The sequence below is a fragment of the Cetorhinus maximus genome, chromosome 11 (assembly GCF_964194155.1).
Source record: "Cetorhinus maximus chromosome 11, sCetMax3.hap1.1, whole genome shotgun sequence".
NCBI classification, from domain to species: Eukaryota; Metazoa; Chordata; class Chondrichthyes; order Lamniformes; family Cetorhinidae; genus Cetorhinus; species Cetorhinus maximus.
This window is the reverse complement of record NC_135889.1, coordinates 65,739,199-65,756,082: the sequence shown is the minus strand read 5'-3', so window position 1 is coordinate 65,756,082 and position 16,884 is coordinate 65,739,199. Positions and strand designations below refer to the sequence as shown.

General features: G+C 42.3%; 1 protein-coding gene across 2 annotated transcripts in view; it reads right to left on the bottom strand.

Annotated features, from left to right (window-relative positions):
* Window positions 1–16,484, bottom strand: part of gorasp2 (golgi reassembly stacking protein 2) — a 45,207-nt gene extending 28,723 nt beyond the window's left edge. Inside the window, exon 1 of one of the 2 annotated variants that reach the window (XM_078552149.1) lies at window positions 16,331–16,484. In XM_078552149.1, coding sequence (XP_078408275.1) covers window positions 16,331–16,393 — 63 coding nt within the window. In that variant the 5' untranslated portion in view covers window positions 16,394–16,484. The remainder of the gene's footprint in view (window positions 1–16,330) is intronic. The other variant, XM_078552148.1, reaches the window with a different exon arrangement.
* Between the last annotated feature and the right edge of the window lie 400 nt (window positions 16,485–16,884).

Below are 16,884 nucleotides of genomic sequence, written 5' to 3'. Positions count from 1 at the left end.
TGAGTGTTGTGGCTTTTTACATAATAGACAAGAAAAGGTTTTCTGGTAAAATTATATCAAAAGAAAGGATAAATGTTTATTTACACAACACCCAAAATGTAAACTCAACAAAACATTCGCTCCCTCAAACACACAGATGCACATACACACAAGAAAATACGAGATGAAACGCGCACGTAGATTACCAACGTGGTAACAAGAAATAAATCACATATTCTTAACCAGTCCTTTTAAGATGAAAAGTGTTGCAGGCCTGAAGGATTCTCTCCCTGGGTTCTTTGAAGACAAATAGAGGCTGTAAGTTTCTGGCGTTTTTTTTTTAATATACAATATTGTGGCCAAGTTTCTGTAGAGAAGAAATATAATCTTGCAGGTGAAAACAAATTTGCCCCTTTTCACTGCAAGAAATGACTGTCTGTTCCGAGAGAGGGTTCCTTTCTTCTTGCTGAATGATGGTCTCTCTGTCCTGCTGGTCCCAGGCTGCCCTGCTGGGTCACCTTATGGAGTAATAAGGTGTTGACCACCCCCCTCTCCTGCTAATTTTAGTCATGTAATGGCAGTTTTGATGTATCCCATAAATGGGTTGGAGCCGAGGTGATCCGTACACAATTTTTATGGGGGGGGGGGGGGGGGGGGGGGGGGATGGTTGATATCACATCAGCATACCATTTATGATTAGCTCACTGAAAGACCTTATCTGACATTCCATCATGGTGCCGACAGGTCTGGTAGCTATTGACTTTTAAATCTCCCACTGAAATGGCAAGGTACAGTCAATTTGCACCTGAAAGATCCATTTGCATTTTTAAGTAACTTGCCAGACATTTTGACTGTCTGCCCAGAAACCACAAACAGAAGTCACCTGATTTTATGGAAACCATTTTGAGAATGTGCAGTGTCCATTATTCCATGTTGCTCCCTTTAGGAAAATACAGAGTCCACTGCCCAATTATCTTTATGGGCATGACATGACTGTCACAGGGCATTATTGTATCCCCTTAATAAGATCTGACGTTTCCAATTAGAATGTTACAAAAGTGTTAAAGGCATCAGGTGATAAGAACCCGAGATAAAGAGGCAAATTGTCTTAGAAGTTATACAATTTGCTCATCCTTCTTCTCAGATTAAAAACCTTGTTAAAGGATGGAGGTGTGGTTGATGAGTATACAAGCCTCATTGAAGAGGTTAGTTAACAATGTGACATATGTAAGTAGTATCGGGGGACAATGCGACATCCCATTGTAAGCCTTCCATTGGCACAAAACTTTAATAAAGTAGTATCCATGGATTTAAAGGCGTGGGACAATGACAGGAACATTTTCATTTCATGGTTTCCAGAAATGTAGAATTTCTATACCAGATTCAGTCTTTCTACAGTAATATATGGCAAGGACAAAAACATAATTGCAGATAAAGCTAAATTTCTGGCTGACAATGGGGGGGGGGGGGGGGGCGGGGGGGGGGTGGAATTCACTAATGAAGAGTTTAGAAACATGCATGAAAATGTGAACATTAAGGTCATGAACACCACAGCTGAAAGTCCTTTCAGCCATGGACTCAGTGAAAGAAAACATGAAGTGATTGATGAGATGTTCCGTAAGATCTTAGCCAATCAACCAAACTAGGTTAACAACTGCCCTAGCATGGGCAGTCGATGTAAAGAATTCACTTCAGATGGTTGTGGGCTTTGGTCCTTATCAATTAGTCTATGGGAGGAGATACCTTCTGTGCTGTGTGATAGACCCCCAGTCCTAGAAGGGCCTGCATTTTTTCTTCACACTTGAATGCTCTGCATTGCAGGCAGAAGGGTATTTATCAGGTCAGAAGTCTCAGAGAAGATTCAGGGAACTCCAAGGCCTAGCAACATGAGATAAAATTTAATCCTAGGGATTTAGTATAACTATAGAGAGTCAAAAAAGAGTGGAAAAGTCCAGGTCAGGTGATAGGGTGTGATGGGAAGACAGTGGTTCCCAATGTGGTAGTCAAACTATTATGCATCTCAGTTGATCGGGATTGATTACAAACTTTCAGAATCCTGTTAGGAACTAGAGATAATTTAAGTAAGTTATATTTGTATTTGTGGGTGTTAGGAATAAGTTTTAGATTTAAGTTTAAGTTTAATTTGTATTTCTGTGTCAAGGGAGAACCTGAGTTTTAGTTTCACTTTAAAAGATGCCTGCATTTTAATGAGGTTTACAACTCTTGAAGGGGAGTTAAAACAAACACAAGGTAGAAAAAACTGTGCTGTTGCTTAGCAACAGGGGTCCAAAGAGAGGCGTCGCACACAGGCACAAAGAAACCGAAAGCAGTTTGAATTCAGTTGGTCAGTGTGCTCTAAAGTTGAAAGGAGTTGCCAGCAGAAGCAGCATAGGAGAGGGGCAGATAGCCAGACCCAAACTAAAGTTGAAGCCAAGTGCCAAGAGAAACTGGACACAGGAGAGGGAACTGTAGAAAGCAGGTTCTAAAAACTAAAGAAGGTGGTCCCCAAATACAGGGTGTGAAGCAAAAAAGGTCCCAAGAGGACAGTTAAGTCAAAGGACAAGGACAGGAATATGGGAAAGGTCCTGTTAAGTTAAGTTAAAAGCAAGGAGCAGAGAGGAAGGCTCCAAGTTTAAAGAGAAGAAAGCTGCAAGAAGCAGACAAAGCAAAATAGACTTGCGAGGAGCCAGGAGATCCAAGGAGACAGCCAAAGGTTTGTAACTTTTTACTATGGGCATGTGAAGCAGTGGTGTTCTGTTGGCACCGCTGAGTATGAGAGAAAGTGTGTAGAAGAAAACTTGAATGCACGTGGTGATCCAATGGTGAAGAACATTGGAAGGAGAGTTCGAAATCCTGGGGGTGGACCCTTTGCAAAGGTGTCTGAGAGAAAGTATTGTTTGGGAGAAGATTCCAAAGTGAGGTCTTCAAGAGTGGAGATTGGAAACCACCATGCGAAAGACTGAGTTTAGTGAGACCGGTTGACTCACAGTGTGATAAGTATCTGGGGGAAGTTGATGAGCAATCTATAGCATCTGTTTGGGGTGGCATCTATCAGTTGGTTTGGTAAGCCTAAACACAGTAGCCTATTGGTTTATATGGGCTGTGTACTTACTGTGAACATTAGAGTATAAAATAGATTTTGTTACTTGTGTTATCCTTACAAAACTGTAAAGGTATAGTTGTGGGTGAAAGAGTGTTATAATATAGTTCATCTTTTCTTGTTTAATAAATGTTTTATGCTTTTGTTAGAAGTTTATCAGCTGAATCCTGTGACTCTGTTCAGTAACCGCCCACCACGTTTCTAAACAAAAAAATAAAAGTTAGGATCTATCAAGCTGGGTTCCATCCTGGGACCTGACCTGTCCAGTAATAACATCAGCTGAGATCATAACAATCCAAGCAATTAATAGAAGGCAATGAGGCACCCTGTACCTCACATACTCATATGTTTGACAGATATGAGGAACAGCATACAGTAGATAACAGGCAGAGTGATACCAAGGCACAGAGCAGGGCCGTTGTAACCAAAAGACAACCGCCTACAGTTGGTACTAGGGTGACACACATACCAGAAGGGTGCAGTGAATGGAGGGATGTGACTATTGTAGGGAGAGCAGGGAAAGCTACCGACAAGTTCAAATATTGGCTAAATGTCCAAAATGATGGATAAAAGGCAAGATCTATGGACTGCCAAAATGAGGTGAAACAGTGGAAAACAAAGGAACACAATGCAAGTTCTCAGTGATCTGGGAGCGACTCTTGCACTAGGAAATAATCACACGCTGGCGACAGAACCTCTGATCATGGGAGGGAAAGATCCTGTAGTAATAGTCCGGAAAGACACAGAAGCTTGCCTAGATTAGTGTAATCTAGAACAAGGACTACAGAACAATCTAGGAACACTACTAAAAGTGGAAGCCCTTCTGACCAGGCGGTTTTGGTGACTGCCAACAAATCAGAAGATAAATTAATGAGACACAGGACAAAAATAGTTGGATGGCTGGAAGGAATTTGATGTTTCCTCTGAAATGCCAGAAAGGTAACAGCAAGTCTAATCACATAGATAGATATGTACAGAACAAAATCTGTCCAGATGGGACATAAAAGGCTAAAGCGAGGCTAGTGGCTCAGGTTTTGAAGAGAGACTTTGAAGAGAGGTCAAGATATTAGAGGAGTCTACTCTATGGTGGGAAAAGTAATCCTGAAAATTTTCTTGGCTCTGTTGGTCATACATTCGTGGGAATGTAGATCAAAGTAAAAGCTGAAATCTTCTCCTTGCAAAAATGCAGAGAAATGTTTTTGAAAACATCTAAAGCAGCAAGCAACGTAGAAGAGAACTTGTGGAAATTACAAATGCATTTACGGACTGAATTACGCGTTGACAGCATGGTATTTGTCAGTCTTGCTGATAGCAGGCTGTACTCAACTGAAAGCAGATCCAGCAATGTTCCACGGTGCCACAAAGGAAAACTCCCATGCATCTTTTTGATGCATGTCGATGATTTTCTGGGAGGAGATTCTGTAGAATTTGAGCAATTTGTTGCAAGATTGGAAGTCAAGCTTAGGGGGCCTTTAAATACTCAGGCTTAGACATTAAGCAGAATAGGTCAGAAGTAACAAATCAATAATCTTATCTAGAAAGTGTTACCCTTATCCCAATAAATCGGGCTAAGTTGTCACGGACAGGTGATCTTACATCTAAAGAAGAAACAGAGCAGTTAAGAAGCTTGATTGGACAATTGAATTGGCTATGCACCCAGACAAGACCAGATGCCAGTTTTGATGTATTGGAACAAAGTACTATTTTGAAACATGCTACAACTAAGGATGTTTTTAGGGAAAATAAAATATTGAACAAAAAAGAGAAACCTGTACTCAAATTTCCAGCCTTGGAAGGTCCCAAAGGACATGAAATTAGTCCTTTTTAGTGACGCTTTTCATGCCAATCTTCCAGATGGATATTTGAGCACAGCTGGCTTTATAATATTCTTGGTGGGTGAAAATAGAAAAAGTTGTCGCTCAGCCTGGGAAACTAAGAAAATAAAAAAGGTACTTCAGCTATGTAAACACTCTTTATTGTAGAAGCAATAGATCTGGGTTTCTACTTAGCAAATATCTTAGATGAAGTTCTATACAAGGCGTGGTCTGAGAATAGTTTGCCATTGAATGTTATATAGATAATCGTACCCTGTGGGATAACGTACTGCCGATAAAAAGTGTGACTAAAAAAAATTCAGGATTAACCTTGCTAGTGTAAGAGATGCTATAAAGAAAGAAAATCTCCAAGATAAAATGCATTGACACAAGTCATCAATTGTTAGATTTCTTTACAAAAAGGAATGCTTGCACAAAGGGACTATTGGAAGTCCTAGAAGACGAATGTCTTGCATTATGATGTGGTGTGCAGAACATGGAAAATCATTTTTCTCCCTCTTTTCTTCAATTTGTTTTGAAATCTTGTTTGTGTTGTAAAGTTTTGATTTAAAGAGGGGAGCCTGTTAATAGTATTCTAATTGTATTATTAGAGTTAAGGATAGACAGGTGACAGGTGGAGGCCATTGATTGATCAAGTACCATGAGCATATATAAAGAGGCACTGAGGTGTCAGCTGTGGCTCAGTTCATAGCACCCTCACCTTTGAGTCAGAAGGTTGTGGGTTCATGTCCCACTCCCGGAAACCAAGAACTGTGAATGTACTCGAAAGAGTTACAATCTGTGACTGTTGATAACTCGAAAGAGTTATAAAGAGGCACTAGTTCTGGTATGATAGCCAAGTGGTTATGGTACTAGGCTTGTAACCCCAAGATCAAGAGTTCAAATCTCACCATGACAAATTATGAAATATAAAGAGGCACTCATTTGAGGACATTGTTTGTCCTGTGGTTACATCCACTCCCATGTGTCCTTGGAGGGGGAGCACAGTGTCTACTGGTATGCTTAAGGCCGGTGCTGGAGTGCATCATCATCCCCCAAAATGTCACTTTCATTTGAAGTTTGATATGGTTCCTTTAAAGTTTTGATTTTTGTTACATTGCTTCTTTGAGGGGCTGTTAATTAGTTCACTAGTTTATCTGTTTCACTATTATACTCAAAACAGTATAAAGAGACACTTTTTTTGTTACAGTATCCCTTTAAGGGTTGATTCATTTGGTTAATTAGGTTAAATGTTTAAAGTTTGCTCAAATGAGCATAAAGAGACAGTTGTAACCCAAAAGCACATTGTTCTCTGGTTGGGCAGGGCCTGGGTTGAACACCTGCTCAAGGGTTTGGATGGCACAGGAGTGGTGTTTTTCTGGACTGACTTTTCACACATCCTCTTGACTATTTCTTAGCTGTGGAGGTCTTGTAGCTCACTCCTGCCTGGGAGTGGAAGGCCCTGGGTTCAAACCCCACGGAAGGGAAGTGTTCATGATATGATTCAACATTGGCAAATCCTTTCAATACTCCACTCCATGCAAAACATGATATAGAGAGATACTTCTGGGATACTGGGTGGTGATTAGGGAGGAGGCAGACATTTGTAATATTGCATTCTTAAATCTAGTATTAAGCAAAAAAAATGGCATCTGATTTCCTACTTCACCATCTGACTTCAGAAAGAATTAACATGTAGGAGTAAAACATCAAGGAATGAAGACAGCTTATAAATGAGGCTAGTTTTACATCATGGCATCCATGGTGATCTCCATGACCGTTGTAACCTCCATGGCAAGCACGATTTTGCCAAGTTGTGTGATATAAAAAATGGGCTGACATGCTGTCAAAAAAACATTGGTTAAATGTGCCTTAAAATAAAAAGCTAAGCATGAGACTAATATACTTGCATCCAATTTTGCAATGCAGTTCTGTCTGATATTGAGGAGGCTCAAGCTTTAATTTCTGGTATCCTAAAAAGTGCTTAATGCCTCTGTACTGTCAATATTATTATGCTAACTCTCTACAAGCACAGAAATTAGATGTAGATAGAGCCAGATTGATTTTCTCAATCCTACAGCCATATATGATTTTTGGGCATTTCTCTTGTAACAAATCTTTAGTCATAAGCTACCATACAAAATCTTCAAGAGCATGAGCTCTTTGAAAGAGAAATATTTTGTGCTTATTAATGTGAAGGATGACAGTACGCCTAAAACGAACATTTTTACACTTCTGGCAATCATTCTCAGTAATATAGAGCAGACAGGTGCAGATCTCTTTACTCTTCTTGAAAACTGTTCCTCAATCCTAACCTCAATAATATATTTTTCCAAAAGTGCATCAGTTTTCTTTTTAACACTGGTTCTTACTATTATGACTTTTAATTTGAAATCAAGTTCCAGAACTAGGAACAACTTTTAATAGCTCTTTATTTCTTCTGATTAATCTTAATTAAATGTTTACTGTTCTTGTCCTTATGGTTAAAATACTTCATGGGCTTACTGGTCCCCATCTCAGTAACCTTCTCCAGCCTTACTATCCCCACCGCCACCGCACCATCACCCCCCGAAATCCCTGTTCCTATGATTGCAGGTTCTTCCTTTGCCCCACAATTGGTGGCCATGACTTCAGCACCTAGTCAAGAATTCCCTCCCTAAATGACTAGTGCTTCCTTTTTAAGGCCCTCCTTAAAATCCACCTCCTTCAACAAGCATCCTAAATTCTCATTTTTTGTTTTGGCGTCTATTTTTCCTTAAGCTTCTGTCAAACACTTATGAACATTTTTCTGTATTAAAAGGCACTACATAGATGCAAGCAGTTGTTCTTAAGAACAGTTACCAAGCAAGTCAGTGTTTCTCTATTTCTGGTCCTTGCCACTAATATTACAGAAACATTTACTGAAATGTTGGAGAAGTTCACGGACCTCTGAAATTCATACATGTATGTGAACCGGGCTAAGCAACAGGTCAGTGAAGTTGAGTTGACATGATGGATTGAAGCATCAGGTGTCCCCATGACAACAAAAGCAGATGGTATTTAATTTATAAATGCTCAATACAATCTAAAATAAAATAGTCTGAGTTATTAGGACAGATGGTCATTAAGGAGAACATTTCAAAGATTGTCATTTGTAGCTCAATAAATTTGATCCCCAATTCACTGTTCAATAAAACAAAATCCAAGTAGTCAGAAAAAAAATCAATATTATTTTCTAAATGATAATAAGAGATACCTTTTAACGTAAAACACCAGCAACATTGCAAATGGGTAGTCTAGGGTCTGGAGTATGGTTGTGATAGTTCGCAGTTAATGTAGTCTGTTCTTTATAGGTTATTGTTAAATTTCTCTAATTCAAGGTCCATAAATTATTTGTAAATTTCAGGCTCCAAGTTCAAATCCAGGAAGCACCAAGTTTTTTTTTGTAAAGTTTGCTTTACAAATCAAATCAGATCCAAATGAAAGAGCAACAGCTGGATTGCAAGAATTACAGAATCACATAATTGTTACAGACAGGAGGCCGCAATTCGGCCTGTCGTCTCTGTGTCAGCTCTCCATAGGAACAATTTGCCTAGTGTCACTCTCCCACCATTTCCCATAGCCCTGCACATTTTTCCTTTTCAAATAACAATCCAATTACCTCCTGAATGCCTTGATTGAACTTGCCTCCACTAAACTCTCAGACAGTGCATTCCATATCCTAACCACTCGCTGCATGAAAAAGTTTTTTCTCATGTCACCATTGCTTCTTTTGCCAATTGCCTTAAATCTGTGTACTCTTGTTCTCTATCCTTCCACCAATGGGAACAGTTTCTCCCTATCTACTCTGTCCAGCTCCCTCATGATTTTGAATACCTCTATCAAATATCTTCTGAACCCTTTGTTCTCCAAGGAAAACAGTCCCAACTTCTCCAATCTATCTACATAATTTAAATACCTCATCCCTGGGGCCATTCTCATGAATCTCTTTGCACTCTATGCACATATTTCCTAAAGTGTGGTGCCCAGAACTGGACACAATGCTAAATTTAAGGCCAAACCAATGGTCCATACAAGTTTAACATAACTTCCTTGCGATACTGCACCTCAGCTCCTACAGGCAATGGTGACGATGGTGGTCCCATGAGCCATCAATCTGGTCAGGAGGAAACGACTCACGTTCCTCTGGCCTGTATATTCTGCTGTGGATGGACAACTTCACCATCTCAGAGGTTAAGGAGGTGCCTCCTCGCAGCAGACGTGGTATACAAGAATGCTCCACTCCAGTTAATTAATGTGCATGTCCCAGCTCAAAACAGCGAGCAGCTGGCACTCCTTCAGCAGTTCGTGCTGCTGCTGGTGACGCCCAGGCCAGTCATTCTGGGTGGTGACCAAAACTGCATCATCGATGCAGCTGGATGATCTGGCAGGGCTGACAGCAGACTGGACACCACGTCCAGACATCTGGTGGAAACAGTAAAGGATGCCAAGTTGCACGACATCTTCAGCAGCCCTGCAGATGGAACGCAGCATAGATACACCTGGTCGCGGCCAGACGGGTCCATCCGTTCCAGGATAGACTCCCTGTTTGTGTCCCGAGTGTTCACAGTCAAATCTACTGACATCAAGCTGGTGTTCTTCTCTAACCACTGTCTCCTACTGGCCGATTATCACTAACAGGAAGACCAGAGGGTTGGCAGGGGGACATGGAAACTGAATGTACAACTGCTGGCCCCAGAGAACATTAAGGAACTCAAGAGGGATTACAAAGGTTGAAGAACCGTGAAACCCCTTTTTGAATCCCTGATACACTGGTGGGAAGCGATCAAGGAGAACATCAAGAAGTTTTTCATCCTCAAAGGTGTCCAGAAGGTTAGAAAGGAACAGAGGGAAACGTCCCAACTCCAGAAAACATGCAGAACCTGCTCCGGCTGCAGTCGATTGTTGGGGGCGGGGGGATCAATGTCAAGGAGGAGTTCCAAGAAGTGAAGAGCCAGCAAGCCTCACTCTTTGCTTCGGAGGCCTCCAAGATCATCTTCCGGTCCAGATTCCATTCCGTGGAGCAGGATAAGACGTGTTCACGTTTCTTCTTCCAAAAGGTACACAGAGAGAGCTCTGTGATCAGCAGCCTGAAGGAAGAAGATGGTTCAGTAAAGTCATTGCAGTCTGACATTTTGAGGATCAGCAAATCCTTTTATGCCAGATTGTATGATGTGAAGCCCACAGACAGCATGGCCTCCCAGTCCTTCCTGTCCTCTATCACAGAGGTCTTGGACAACAGTACACGGGAAAGTCTGGACAAACTGTTAACTCCTGATGAACTGACCAAGGCCCTTGAGTCCTTCGAGAAGTGATGGCTTACCGGCTGAGTTGCATTCGGCTCTGTGGGACTGGATCGGCCCAGACATGCCAGAAGTGTAGGATAGTATACTTCTGGCCAGCAGCATGTCAGAATCCATGAGGAAAGGCATCATCACCTTCATCTACAAGTGGTAGGGGGAAAAGGGAGGAAATTAAAAATTGGCAACCCATCTCACTGTTGAATGTGGACTATAAGATTCTGTCCAAGGTCATCATCAATCGGGTCAAGTCTGCTATGGAGTTGTTGATCCACCATGATCAACCTGCGCTGTACCCAGCAGCAAGATCTCTGACAGCCTCTCGTTACTCAGGAATACAATTGCCTATGCACAGGACAGGGGTGTGGACATCTGCCTCATCAGCCTGGATCAGGAGAAGGCCTTTGACAGTGTATCGCACACCTACATGGTGGATGTGCTCTCCAAAATGGGGTTTGGGGAGCGAATCTGCAAGTGGATCCAACTGCTCTACACAAACTTCTGTAGTGCAGTTTCAAATCAATGGGTGGGAATCAGAAAGCTTTCCAATTAAATCTGGAGTCAGGCAGGGCTGCCCTCTCTCCCGTCCTCTTTGTGTGTTGCATAGAACCCTTTGCTGAGTCCATCAGGAAGGATCTGGGCATAAGAGGAGTGATGATCTCAGGCACTCCAGTCAAAGCCTCCCTGTACATGGACGATGTCACCGTCTTCTGCATGGGTCTGCTGTCAGTACGCAGACTGATCAACATCTGTGACCAGTTCGAACTGGCCTCTGGAACCAAGGTAAATCGTGGCAAGAGCGAAGCCATGTTCTTTGGGAACTGGGTTAACCGTTCCTTTATGCCCTTCACCATCAGGTCAGACTGCCTGAAGGTGCTGGGGATATGGTTTGGAGGGACCAGGGCAAGCGTTAGAAACTGGAAGGAGCTAGTGGCTATGGTGAAAAGAAAACTGGGCACGTGGGAGCAACGCTCCCTCTCCATTGCGGGCAAGAACTTGGATCATTAGGTGTGAGACACTCTCGGTGTTGCTGTACATGGTGCAGGTCTAGCCCATTCCTCACTGCTGCACTGTGGCGATCACCTGAGCATCTATCGCTTTATCTAGAGGTCAAAAATGGATCGTGTTCGCAGGGATATGATGTACAAACCTCTAGATAAAGGAGGAAAAAACGTGCCCAACATCGCCTTCAACCTGATAGCCACCTTTGTGTGGCTGCATAAAGCTGTGTGTAGACCCTTGGTATGCAAACAACAAGTGTCACTACGTGCTGGGGTTCTAACTGTCCCCGGTGTTGCGAAGGGTGGGTCTGGCCACGCTGTCGCGGACCCAAGTAGTTGGACCGTGCCGTACCACCTGTCCCTCATGGAAAAATTTATGCAGAGAAACACCTTTGACCACAAGTCTGTCAGGCAGTGGTCAGCGCGTAACGTCCTTGAGGCCCTGTGGGAAAAGGAGATGGTAGATCCTGTTGGATGGTTCCCAAGCAGACTGTCAAAGTCATTTGGCAGAAAGCCTCATTACCAGAACTTTCCAACAAGCACCAAGATATAGTTTGGCTGGTGGTGAGAAAGACCCTCCCTGTCAGGTCCTTCCTACATGCCAGGAGTCTCACCCCCTCTACACGTTGCCCTTGAGGTGGCTGTGGTGGAGAAGAGACCGTTGTTCACCTTGTGGAATGTGCCTTTGCAAAGAAGGCCTGGCAAGAGATGCAGTGGTTTTTGTCAAGGTTCATCCCGAGCAGGACTCTGTGCTCTACGGGCTGTTCCCAAGGACACACAACAAGACAAGCATCAACTTGGTGAAAGATGCTCTTTGGACCGCCCGAAATTTGTTGGTCTTCCAGTGCAAAGAGTTGTCCCGAACTGAGTGTTGCAGACTGGCACATTCCAAGGTCCAGGATACGTGCTGAGGGATGTACTAAAGCTTGGGGCAGCTACTGCAAAGGCGCAATGAGGAAAGGTCGCTATCGAAGGCCTTTCAGCCATAGTACACCAAGGGACTGGGAATTGTATAGGCCCCTCGGGCTGTATGACTCACATTGAATGTATGCAGTGAATACTACATTATCACAATTGTACTGAAGTACCTCAGAGTGCAACATGATCTATGTAGATAACTTGAATACCATTGCACTGACTGTAATGATCATGTTGAAAAGTCTGTAATGTTCATTGATTGCATTGAAGCACCTCATGATCTATTTGGAAAACTTGAATATGATTGCACTTTTTGTGATGGCCATTTTGAAATGTTCTTTCAGATATTTTATGAATAAAAGTATATTTTTCCAAAAAAAAAACTAAACATCCCTGTTAATATTATTAACCACACTCAACCTTCCCTGCCACCTTCAATGATTTATGCACATCTACACCCAAGTCCCTTTGTTCCTGCACCCCCTTCTGAATTGTATCCATTATTTTATGCTGTGTCTCCGCGTTCTTCCTACTTCACTAACACTTCTCTACATTAAATTTCAGCTGCCACTTTTTCGTGCATTCCATCAATCTTGAAGTTCTACACAATCCTCACAGTTCACAATGTTTCTGAGCTTCGTGTCATTCACAAATTTTGTACCCTGTACACCAAGGTCTAGGTCATTGGTATATAATCAGGAAAAGCAAGTGACCTAACAAAACCCAAGGGAACTCCAATTCAAACATTCCTACAGTCCTAAAAACATCCATTAACCACTACTCTCCATTTCCTGTCACTCAGCCAATTTCGTCTTCATGTTTGTACTGCCCCTTTTTACTCCACAAGCTCCAACTTTGCTCACAAAGTCTGTTATGTGACACTGTATCAAGTGCCTTTTGGAAGTCCGTGCACATCACATCAACAGCATTACACTCAACTACCCTCTCTGTTACCTCATCAAAAAAACTCCAGCAAGTTAGTGAAACATGATTTGCCCTTAACAAATCCATGCTGGTTTTCCTTAATTAATCCATATTTGCCCAGGTGATTATGAATTTTGTCCTGCATTATCATTTCTAGAAGCTTTCCCATCACCAAGATTAACTGACTGCTTATAGTTGCTGGGCTTATCCTTACATCCTTTTTGAACAAGGGTGTACCATTTTTGCAATTCTCTAGTCTCTGATACCATCCCCATGTGTAATGAAGATTGCAACATAATGGCCAGTGCCTCTGCAATTTCCACTTTCTCCTCCTTGGTTGAATCTCACTTGGTCTTGGTGCTTTATTAATTCTAAGTACAGTCTATCAAATGCCTCATCAATTTTAGAACCATTCAAGTGTCTGAATTATCTCCTCAGCACTTGTTCCTTGGTAAAGATAGATGTAAAGTATTCATTTAATACCTCAGGCATGCTCCCACCCCTCCATGCATAAATCTCCCTTTTGGTCCCTAATTGGCCCCACTCCACCTTTTACTATTTATATGCCTATAGAAAACTTTTGAATTCTCTTTTATATTAGCTTCCAGTTTCTTTTCATTCTCTCTTTGCTTCTCTTATATGCTTTTACAATTCCCCTCTGAACCTTCTATATTCAGCCTGGTTCTCGGTTGTTTTGTGCACCCGATGTCTGTCATAAACAGACTTCTTATTATCTTTTATCATCCAGGGAGCTCTGGATTTGTTTGCCCTGCCTTTCCCTTTCGAGGGAATATACCTTGACTATGACCAAATTCTCCTCTAAAGGCAGCCCATTGTTTGATACAGTTTTTCCAATCAACCTTTGATTCCATTTTATTCAGCCCAGGTCCATTCTTATCCCATTGAAGATGGCTTTCCACCAGTTAATTATTCTTAATCTGGATTGCTCCTTGTCCTTTTCCATCGCCAATGATACAATGATCACTGACCATAAATGTTCCCTTATTGACATTTGATCTACTTGGCCCATCTCATCCCCAAGAACCAGCTCCAGCAGTGCCTCCTTTCTCATTGGACTGGACACATACTGCTGCAGAAAATTCTCCTGAACACACTCCAGGAACTCTTGCCCATCACACTACAACTATCCCAGCCTATATTCGGATAATTAAAGTCCCCCATTATAACAGCTCTATAATTCTTGCATCTCTCTGTAATTTCTTTGCAACTTTGTACCTCTACATGTTTCCCACTGCTTGGTGGCCTACAGTCTACACTGAGCAAATTAATTGCACCTTTTTGTTCACTATTTCTAGCCAAATAGATTCTGTCCTTAATCCCTCTGGGGCATCCTCTCTCGCCAGCACTGCCATGCTTTCCTAATCAATTCTGCCCCCAGTTCTCCTTTCCTGAGCACCTAGGAATATTCAATATCCAGTCCTGCCCTTCTTTGGGCCAGGTCTCTGTTATAGCCACAACATCATATTTCCACATGCTATCTGCACCTGTAACTTATAAACCTTATTTACTAAACTCTGTGCATTCACACACATGCACGATAACCCTTATCTAGACTTTATTATTTTCTCTCATACTCTGAACCCACCTGACAACTTACCATTTCCTCTTAGTCCTCTCCTATCTAAATGTGGAACTATTCTCCTGTCTAGCATTGCCTTGTATTCTAACTTTATGTACCTTATTCTTCTTTTCTACTTCCATATGCTGGTGCCTTTCCCCCTATAAATTTAATTTAAACTCTCCCCACGAGGACATTGCTCCCAGTCCTGTTGAGGTGCAGCCGTCCCTTTCAAATAGGTGCTTTCTAACCCAGAACAGGTCCCAATGCTCCAAGAACCTGAAGCCCTCTTGAAGCACCACACTTCAAGCCTCACACTGACCCTCGCTATCTTCCTATTTATGTCCTTGCCAGCGCATGGCACCGGAAGTAATCCAGAGAAGTCTTATTTTTCCCCCCCTAGCTCCTGAAAAGGGAGGTGCCAAACCTTTTGTCGCAAATTTGCAACTGATCCGAAATCCCTCAACACAAACTGTTAAGCAATGTGATAAAATTTGTAGTCTACAAAACACAATACAAATGATGCTAAAGATCCAATTATCTTTGTAGTTATTTGATTTTTTTTTCCTGAACAATGAAGATTTTCAAGATAAACCATCATTAAAAATATATAAGTAAGCATGGTATGTGCCAATTATGGGAAGACAGGAGGAATTAAAAGTACAGAGAAATGCTACTTCAAAACTGAAAAGATGGCTGTTTGGTCTGAATGGATTACAATGAACAAGGTTACCACTAAAACTGACAAGATAAACAAACCCACAATTAGGGACAGTTCAATAAATTAACAATTGCACAGTTACTCTATAAACAAGAGCAACATGTTTGTAACGGAGGTAACACGATGACATTAAAACATAAAAACAAAGTCAGCACAGCCATAAGTCAACTTTTACCAATGACAATACATTAATACAAAAATAAACAAGTCAAAGTAACGTGTCAATAACTTAGAAATACAGGATATACCACATTTCTGTGCACTATTTTAAAAGTATCTTGTTACATCAAGAGTTTGACAAAGGGCAATTAACTTAAAGCAACAGCCTGTCTTCTCTTTACAGCTGCTGAATGATGTCCAGTATTGCATATTTTTAACATTGTTTTTGTTTCTCATTGAAGTAGGCGTATAAACATTTAGGTTACCAATACACACCCTCAAACAAACATCTGTCCACTTTCTCTGTGGGTAGGGCCGAGAAATAAATCAGTTTAAGCAGAGAGAATTGAGTTAATCTTCCAAGCCCTCAACACATTAAGGTTGTTGCACTTTTTAAGGAAAACCTTAGTGGTTACCAGCTTGTTGTGTGCCCGGAACTGCGAGGCTCTAAACTCCACTGACTTGTCTTTTAATTGCATGAAGATACAGGCCACAAACAAGCATGTCCCAGGGGTTGAGATAGCTCGAACCGGGGCGGCAGTAACTCAGACCCATGCTCGGCCTCCCTGAAGCTCTCAACCCAACATCCAATAGTTCAGATACAGTAAAACTCACAAAGATCAGCGAGTGAATGATTTCACCTTTAGCTGGGTGTTACTGAACCACCCAGGATGGGTGAAAGCAGGAGTAGCCCGCGGCCCAGACCCCGGCCTCGCGTACGGACTGCTACCGGTAACCCGCCACTCCGCTCGGTCAACGCAGAAAGAGCCGATTATCAGCAAGAACCGGACCGACACTTTAATTAACAGTTACATACTCGGAGAACATGATATCCCTCGCTGCCTCCACCGGGTATTTCCACACTCTGTGAGCCACCCATTGCCAGCTGGACTTGGGATGTGATGTTTCCACAGGAAACTCCAGATCCGGATCCGCTCCTGCTCAATACGTGGCAACGACAGCATTCTGGGAAAGGGCAGACACGTCAGTGAATCTGACCTGGTCCTGTCTGAACTAACCTGGTCCTGTCCAAACTAGCTTGGTCCTGTCTGAACTAACCTGGTCCTGTCTGAACTAACCTGGTCCTGTCTGAACTAACCTGGTCCTGTCCAAACTAGCTTGGTCCTGTCTGAACTAACCTGGTCCTGTCTGAACTAACCTGGTCCTGTCCAAACTAACCTGGTCCTGTCTGAACTAACCTGGTCCTGTCTGAACTAACCTGCTCCTGTCCAAACTAGCCTGGTCCTATCTGAACTAACCTGGTCCTGTCTGAACTAACCTGGTCCTGTCCAAACTAGCCTGGTCCTAACTAACATGGTCCTGTCGAAACTAACCTGGTCCTATCTGAACTAACATGGTCCTGTCCGAACT